At 34.4% G+C, this 9087-nt stretch overlaps 1 protein-coding gene across 1 annotated transcript in view; it reads right to left on the bottom strand.

Moving 5' to 3' along the window:
• Nucleotides 1-564: 564 nt before the first annotated feature.
• The window catches only part of GXYLT2 (glucoside xylosyltransferase 2), a 99567-nt gene continuing 91044 nt past the window's right edge, over nt 565-9087 (bottom strand). The window contains exon 7 of the mRNA XM_033132850.1: nt 565-4882. Coding sequence (XP_032988741.1) covers nt 4700-4882 — 183 coding nt within the window. The 3' untranslated portion in view covers nt 565-4699. The remainder of the gene's footprint in view (nt 4883-9087) is intronic.

Here is a 9087-nt window from a genome sequence, read left to right as displayed (position 1 = left end):
TTCTTGATATATTGTCTCCTTTATCATTATAAAATCTCCATCTTTGTCTCTTGTTACCTTTTATATCTTGAAATGTTTTGTCTGATATAAATATGACTCTACCCTTTTTTCCTCTGGATACCACTTTCTTGGAATGTCATTTTCCATACCTTCACTTTGAGCCTACTTTTGTCCCTGCAGCTGAGATGTGTCTCCTGAAGAAGCATATACTTGGGTTTTGTTTTTTGATCCAACTCGCTACTTTGTGCCTTTTAATTGGTGAGTCTGTCCATTTACATTTAGGCTGATTATTGATATATGAGGATTCCTATAGTCATTAATAAAGCACATTTTAATGATTTTAAAAAGTAGCTAAGCTACTTGCTAAACCAAATATTTATTTACATAAGAGAACTAAATATTATTTAATATTATAAATTTTTAAACTTGAAATCTCATATAAGAAACACACTTCCAAAATAACACCAAAAGACATGTCTTTTTTAAAGCTTTTAATTAAAAAAAAAAGTAAAACAGTAGATGGCATTATGAAAGACAAGACAGTATTTAAATCATAATATTTATGTTCTTTGTAATTTGCTGTAATAATTCCTTTAGAGTATTCTTTTTATGCTCATTTCTTCCCAAAGAAAAATTACTACAAAAAGTTTTCCAACATAAAAAATGAATTCAGCATCTCCTTGGGAGCTATAAAAAATAGGTACACTTTTCAATGAGAATACAAATATGTAAAACTGATGAAGCAGCAGTTTCATATGATTCTTATGTGTTTATGCATATGGTAACACAAACACAAATGTTTTATCTTGAATTCTCAAGAGAATATTTCCAGTTTCAACCTGTTAAGAACAAAAACTAGGACAAAGTTCTCTATTTGTTTGCCAGAGAATTCTCATCAGCCTTAAATACCAGCACTGCAATTGTGAAATGATGTGACATAAGGTTTCACAAGAATTCAATTTAAAAGCACAAAAAATGCTGGTTCCTTCTTTAAAAGGCATGTGGTGTGTGTGTGTGTGTGTGTGTGTGTGTGTGTGTGTGTGTGTGTTTTATATGCTTTTTAAAATGTTTGGAAAGTTATTAACATAAAGATTTAGGGATTAGAACTTAATTTGGCCTGCACAGAGATTCCAAAGTTCTGTCACTCTGCCACTAATGCTAAGCACCTTGGTACCACTCTGAAGCTTACATCCAAGACAGGAAGGGAAAGAAAAAAATGAAAAAAAGTATAATGAAAAAGTAGAAAAACATGAGAAAGTTCCCTACCATTCTGTTAAGTGAGAATATGATGATTTGTGCTCCTGTGTAATTCAACATATTCCTGAATTCAACGTATTTCTTAATTCAGTCATGAAGTCATGTTCATTTTGGTTTATTAACACATGCAATTTATCTCTTTTTGTGTGTGTGTAAGTATCAGGCAACATTCATACATTTACCTAAAATTGTATGAATGTTGTCCTATCTTCTGTGTTGACTGGAGTGATTGTTCCATTAATGGATCACTATTTTATGGCTGTAAATACTGCTTTTTTATGGTTTGTTTTATGAACACCATAATTGCAATAAGATAAATACTCTTAAACATCTATGAGTTCATATAAATACCCCTTTCAATAATAAATTCAGTAAAAGTCACAGCAATTTGCAGTGGAAGCTTTGAAAATGTAACAGAAATCTCAAATAAATGTAAAGCTTGGAACATTATATGCTAATGCAAATTGTTACTTTTAAAGTTGAAGGTAAACTTAAGTAGATTTTCCAATTAGTTAAATTTTTAAATATGAAATTTTCAACGTAAGTCTCAATTTCTGAGATGTATATTGGAAAAATAAAAACTCAGCAAGACATATATTGTCAGCATTTCTAGGGAACTGGCTAATAAAAATTTCAATCTCAATGCATACCAAAATACTGTCACATTTTGCTATTAGAAAGTGTTCTTTCATTTTCCAATGGAATTCTATATTCAAATGTACTCAACAGAACTTTAAAGGAAATGAGAAGAGAATAGATTAGGAGAGGACAAGACAGGAGAGGAGGAGAAGAGAGAACCAGACTCATGTCCTTCCCATAGAGATTCAATGTGGCATATTAGGTAATACACAATTTGGCAAATTTCAGACCACAGACTGCATATTTTAGGAGTCCACTGAATTAAAATTTGTGGTTACTAAATTTCAAAGGCACTAATGTAGTAGTTTTCTGGGAATTATCAAAGGCAGAAAACATAGTTCCTCATGGTAACATCCTAACTATAGAAAATAATGAGAATTTCAGGCAGCAGGAATTGGAAGAACCAATTTTCTCTAAATTCTCCACCAAATTAACTTAAAATTTCAGGATACAGCAAAGGGATTCCAAGGCAGAAAACCATACTGAATTCTAAGGTTTTACATTCTCATAATGCATCATTCTAGAATGTTCTAGAGTTCTACAAGTATGATTGACCTTTACTGGAAATCCTTTCTGCATGTTCAAACCAGAACCAATAGTTGAGAATTGTGGGTAAACCTCATAAAAGGCATTGCTGAATTCAAAGTCTTTATAACAGATATTTTTGTGGGACTCACCAAAAGAGGAAAGGAACTTCTTTAGGTCTGTGAGCCACCAACAAATCTGAGTGACATTTATAGGTTTCACTGGCCATGCTGACCTAGTACAAAGAAAACTGGAATAGACGTCAGGGAATCACGGCCACATCCTGGGTCTATCACTAAAACCCTGTTTGTGGGTATATAGCATTTTCCCCCATCCAAAAGACAATAAAAAAATTGCCCCACATCCATTAGATATAAAATAATAAATGATGTCACCTTTAGTGGTGAAATGATGAAACATGAAAGACAACAGTAAAGATAAGAGTTTCACATCATAATGATAATTTCCTTAATAAAAATAATAAACCACAAATTGATCAAAGGGAAAATATGGGATATTACTCTAACATTTCGGATTTAAATTTTCTACTACCATAATGGTTCTATATATCAGCATTGATTGTTATCTATATATTTCTTTGCAGTGCTGAGATTTTCATATATTTTTTCAGGGCAAGACTTTATCTACTGATAGAGAACCTATGATGTCCTCCTGAATTTTAATATATAAGATACCATGTTTACATTAACAAAATATTATGTTTCATCTTATACTTTCAGATTGCTGTCTATATGTAATGAAAAGCATTTAATATGCTTGTTTCCAAATATTTCTCTGTAAAATAGGATGTATATTCTACATATCTGTATATCTTACAGAATAGCAATTATATTGGGTACGTTTGTTTCTTTGTGTTACAATTTACTTATTTACCCAGTAGAGATAATACAGGCCACTAAGTTCACATGGCTGTTGCGAGCATTAAGGAGATCATTTATGCTCAAACTTTTTTTTTTTTGAAATAAATAAAGCATTATGCAAAATGCCCTTATGCTGATACCAGTTAGTGAGCAACTAGGGCTTAAGTCAGATCCCTTTAGGGAACAGAATATAGAACTTCCTCTACTGTAGCTAGGTGATAAGACCTGCCTCGTTCCTTGGCTACGAGCTGGGTAACTCTAGAGAAGAAAACAAAACTTTAAAGAGAACTTTCTAAGGCTGGTAGGAGGTTGAATTTTCTTGCCAATGCATCAGCTGAACTATTTAGTCTATTTAGTACACATTAAATTTAATGTTAGCCTTTAATTTCCAACTATTGCCCAAGAGTTTAAAGAGAAGAGGCCACACCCACTTATGATACAACAGATAAAATGTTTTTTGTCTGTGGGTAAACACAAAATCACATTTCTTTGCTAAACAGACCCCGTAGGTTTAATACAATTACTGAATTTTCCTTCAAAAGCTATGGTTGCACAGATGTTTCTTATGATTTGGTCTTCCACAAATGTAAATAAGTTTTCTTAGAAAAACACCCCCACATATGCTTCATCTTTTAACACTGCTCAGTTAGCTGAAATCTGAATGTTTCTCTCAGATGTATTTTAAATAACGCACTGTAATAATAACCATTTTGTGTAACTTCTTAGTCTCCTACATAAAAATCTCAGCTTAGGGGCCAGCTTTTACTCTGACTACTTGTTTTAGATATGTGTTACAATGGAAGGTAACCATGAGTAAATATAGAAATAGGAAAAAAAATATAGAAATTTAAAAATGAAAGGAACTACATTAAACATAACAATCTTTTTCACTGGTTGGTAGGATTATGGCTAATCTAATCTTGATTTTGGTTCACTGAACTACATTCTCTACAAGTTTTTAAAATTTGTTTGCTTGTTTTACAAGCATATATTACTTTTATTACAACAGTAAGGGGGAGCCAATTGCATAGAAAGAGCTGCAGGGATACAAGATAAATATACTGCCTCAGATGTCACTGATATTTTCTCAGAAACTTAACAGGAATTGGAAGGCTGACAAAAAGTTCCTTTTCACAGCTAGCTCAACCTGCTTGAACAGTGTTAAATGAGTAATAATATATTTTTTAAAAACCAGTGAGATAAATAGCACTTTAGAAAAAAAATTAAAGCATGTTTCGTTTTAGGGGCAACTAATTTAGCAACATTTAACAAGGCTTTTAAAACTCAGTTGTCATGGAGCACCTTTAAATATTCACACAAAAAAGATGCAGGCAGCTTAGAGATGACTATTTCCTTCTTTATGAGATGCCTAATTGACTTGCAACAATACGAAATATTCAGTGCATCTGGTTGGGGCCGACATGGATGATGACGTGTTTCTCATAAGCCCTTTTCATAGTTTTCTCTATTTGCTTCAGAAAAACTTGTGGGATTCGTCCACACAAAGTATGCACAGTTTCCAAAAACTTCAGTTGAAGAGGGTAATACATGGATTGAAAGAGATTGTCTTGAAAGGGAAACTAAAAGATAATTTTTAAAAAAAGAAAGAAATAGTTTATTTTAGTTACTGAAATGCCATTTAAAATACAAATAACTTTTACTAAGGAATGAAACAGGGAATTACTGTAAGCACACAGGCACAGGTTTGTATATGCACAGTGGAACATTTCTATGAGGATTGAGGTTCAAATCCTGACTCAAGACTCAACCCTGTGCAACCCCTCGTAATCATTAACTCGTTCTTGGCCTCAGTGTCTTTACCTCTGAAAAAAAAGGATAATTTATTTGGGTCCCTAAAGCTCTTAAAATATAAAAGCAAAGCATATCTCTAAGGACAGGTTGGTCTCTGTATAGCATGCTCTTGCTGTGTAGGAGCAAGACTCCTACTCCTAGATACTTGAAATCTATAAAAAGCACTAAATTTTTCATAATTTTTGCCTTTGTAGGAATCTTAATTAAGAAACTTTAGGGTATATCTATGACAATCTCATGAAGTCCTGAGTTTAGCAATTACTTTTAACATTTATTAGCAGTGAACTTTATTTTAACAATTCAGATACCAAATACCAGTTGTTGGTTTTTCCTACTTAATATTGGGCCTTAAAAAAAAAAAAAAGTTTCTTGTTTTCCCATGGAATGTGTCCATGACCAGTACTTTCCAAAATAAATCTTTCAGATTACTTAGTTATGAGCATGTGTCAAAGTTTTATTACAATCTTGTTGAAAGGGAAAAGGCCTCTAGTAGCCCAAGTCAAAGATTCATTGTTGGAAAGGACATTTTATACAAAAAGACTGGGGAAGAAAAGGAAATAAAGAATGGTGAAAGGTCAGTATACTCTCGCCTGACAGAAGAGTGGGTGGGGGTTTGGTTTCCTAGAACAAGTCTTCATACCTTTAAAGTTCATCAGAAATATTACTTAAGCATGTTTATCAGAAATGGGAATTTCTTCCCAGAAAGAGATTGTAAATTATGTAATGCAAGATAGATCTGCCTGCGACCATGTTTGAGACACTTTTTCTTTCATAGCACAATTTAGATCATTGGTAAACTCCTTTTCACAACTATATCCTCAGTGACAGGAACAGAATAGATCAAAACTATGGAGTCATCCTTGATCCCTCTCTCCTACATTCCTCATCCAATCTATCAGCAAGTGCTCTAAACTCTCTCTTGACAACATACCCTGGACATGGCCACTTCTTCCCATCTTCCTGCTGTCACACAAATGCACGCAAGCCCCGTCACTCACATGGGTAGCTTCAATAAGTCTTATCAAAGAGCCTTTGCATTTTCACCCACCAAGTTACCAAGGTGATATTTTTAAAGCATAAATCAGAGCATACCATTTTCCTGCATGGGCTTCTCATTGAAATTAGAATGAAAGTTCAACTCCTTTTGTGTCCTAAAGGCTTCATGCGACCTAGAACTCTCCAAGCTCATCTCCTCTCTCCCCTTGTCTTATCAATTTGTTCTCCCTGGCTTCTTCCCTGTCCTTAGGACTTTCCCTGAGTTATTTATTCCTTCTACTTAGCAGTACATTCCTGCAGGCTTCTCCATGGCTACCTCAATCTGATCAAGTCTCAGGCTTGCAGAGGCTGCCCTGAAGACCCCAGCACTTCCTTTACCTGTGACTCAGTCCACCACCCTGCTCTGGTTCCATTGTCTGATACAATTTTTATTGATTTCTTTGTTCATGTGAGTATCATCTGGATTCCCCTACTCAGAATACAAGTATATGCTTCATGGGGACTTGGCTTTATCTGTCTTGTTAAATTCTGACTTTGCTAGAACCTAGAATTAATTCTGAATAAAATAGGTTCTTCTTAGATGAAAGTTGAAAGAATTACTGAAATAATGTCTATCTGATAGATGACTTTCTTTGGGTCATGATAGGAGGAGATTGCACTTACTTTTCACACAAACACACACACAGGATTAGTGTGTGTGTGTGTGCGTGTGTGTGTGTGTGTTTGTGTGTGTGTGAAAGAGAGAGAGGGGGGGGTGTGGAGAAAGAGACACAGAGGGAGAGGAAGGAAAGAAAAAGAGGGAGAAAGGAGAGGGGCAGGGAGAATATTTTCAAAGAGAGATGTGAAGAGAAAGTAATATAGTAAGAGAAAGAAAATATTTATAGAAATAAAGAGAGAAAGAAAAAGCAAGTGGTGAAATGTAAGCAGTATAGGGAGAGAGATAATGTGAAACCGTTACCATCAAAACAATTTCTAATTATTTAGCACAATTTGTCAGGTGCTGTAGTACTAAAAGTTTAAAGACCATCATTGTTGAATTCTCACAACACTTTTATGAGGTAGCTAATATCATCTCCATTTAACATATGAGGAAACTGAGGTTCAGTAAAGGAAGAGCAGAGTTAATGACTAATTACCAGAAAGTGACAAAATTGGGACCTGAACCCAGGTCTGTCCATTCCCAAAGCCAAGCCCTGACCCCACTACACTATGGTGCACAGCACTGTGGAAGGTCAGGAAATATGTATTTGATGATGGAATCTGTCTATATTTATTTACATTTCAGGATGAGGTTAATGATATTCCTGATTGAAATGCTTGAATGAAAAACGTCTTTTTAAGCCTAAGTGAAGAACATCATTGAATGTATTAGACAGGATCATTCACGAAAGAGTTTTTTGATCCTCTTCTGATCCCCCAGAAAACAAACAAGATGCATTGTAACTCAAGAGCCACAGTTGCTCAGTTCCAAACCAGGGCTAACAGATCACAAATGAAACCTGAGAATAGCTCTGATGTACACATATCTGCTACATGCTTATTTAATATTCCATTTGTACTCCTGAACGGGTTTGACACTGGAGTCAGTGTTTGAATATCTAAATGTGGTGATATCACTAAGTACAAAACAAAAAATTTCTTATGTAGTTAAATCACTTGGTGTTTAAAAACCAACAGATAGAAATACAGGAGAAGAGGTGTTAGCTTATAGGCGTGCAAAACTCTTTCCCTGCACAGAAGACAATCCTGGGAATTCCAGAGTTGGAATTCTCTGGGATTCTCCTTAGCAAAATATACATTTTTATAGAGTCAAAAATGTATTATTATGTTGCAGGATTCATCCCCTACCTCACTTCTACCAAAGCCAGTTCATGAATCCATGAAGGTTCCTTGATCTTTAGGAGAAAAATCTCGAATAAAGTGTACACACTTTATGTCAGGGGTCAGCAAATTTTTTCTGTAAAAGGCTAGATAATAAATAATTCAGACTTTGTGGGCTATATGGTTTGTCACAGTGACTCATTTCTGCCATTTCAGTGTGAAAATAGCCACAGACAATACATAAATGAATGGTAGTCACCATGTCCCATTGATTTATGAATGCTGAAATTTGAATTTCATATGATTTTCTCATGTCTTAAAATATTCTTCTTCTTTTCATTTTTTCCAACTATTTAAAAAAAACATTCTTAGTCCATATGTCTTACAAAAACATGCAGCAAGCCAGATTTGGCACAAGTTTGCCAACACTTACACTATGTCTTGGAATTGTTTCAAAAGGAAAATCCTTAAAAGTAACTTCTGGTTTTCCCCTAGCAATCTCAAGGTAAAAGGCAATGTGAAATGCGGCATTTCCCAAAGTGTGGGATCCAAGATACAGTAGTCCCTCCTTATCTGAGGTTTTGCTTCCCATGGTTTCATTGACACTCAGTTAACCACAGTCTGAAAATATGAAATGGAAAATTCAAGAAATAAACAATTCATAAGTTTTAAATTATGTGACATGCTGAGTGTGATGAAATCTTGTGCCATCCAGCTCTGTTTTGCCTGGAAACGAACCATTCTTTGGTCCAATGTATCCATGCTGTATATGTTATCCATCCATCAGTTATCAGATAGACTATCCTGGTATCTCAGTTCTTGTGTTCAAGTAACTTTTATTTTATTGTTATAATTTTCTTTTTATTACTAGTTATTGTTGTTAAACTCTTAATGTGCCTAGTTTATAAATTAAACTTTATCATAGGTATGCATATACAGTAATCTCCCCTTATCCATGGGGGATATGGTCCAAGACCTCCAATGCATGCCTGAAACCACAGATAGTACTGAACCCTAAATATACTATGTTTTTTCCTATACATACATAACTGTGATACACTTTAATTTATGACTTTCAGTCAAGATGGCCAAGTAGGTATATACTGTGCTCCCTTCCTCCCATGACTACATCAAAATTACAACTAAATTATAGAAC

The sequence above is a fragment of the Rhinolophus ferrumequinum genome, chromosome 17 (assembly GCF_004115265.2).
Source record: "Rhinolophus ferrumequinum isolate MPI-CBG mRhiFer1 chromosome 17, mRhiFer1_v1.p, whole genome shotgun sequence".
Lineage (NCBI taxonomy): Eukaryota > Metazoa > Chordata > Mammalia > Chiroptera > Rhinolophidae > Rhinolophus > Rhinolophus ferrumequinum.
Note: the sequence above shows the minus strand (reverse complement) of the source record. Positions and strands in the feature narration are given on the sequence as shown.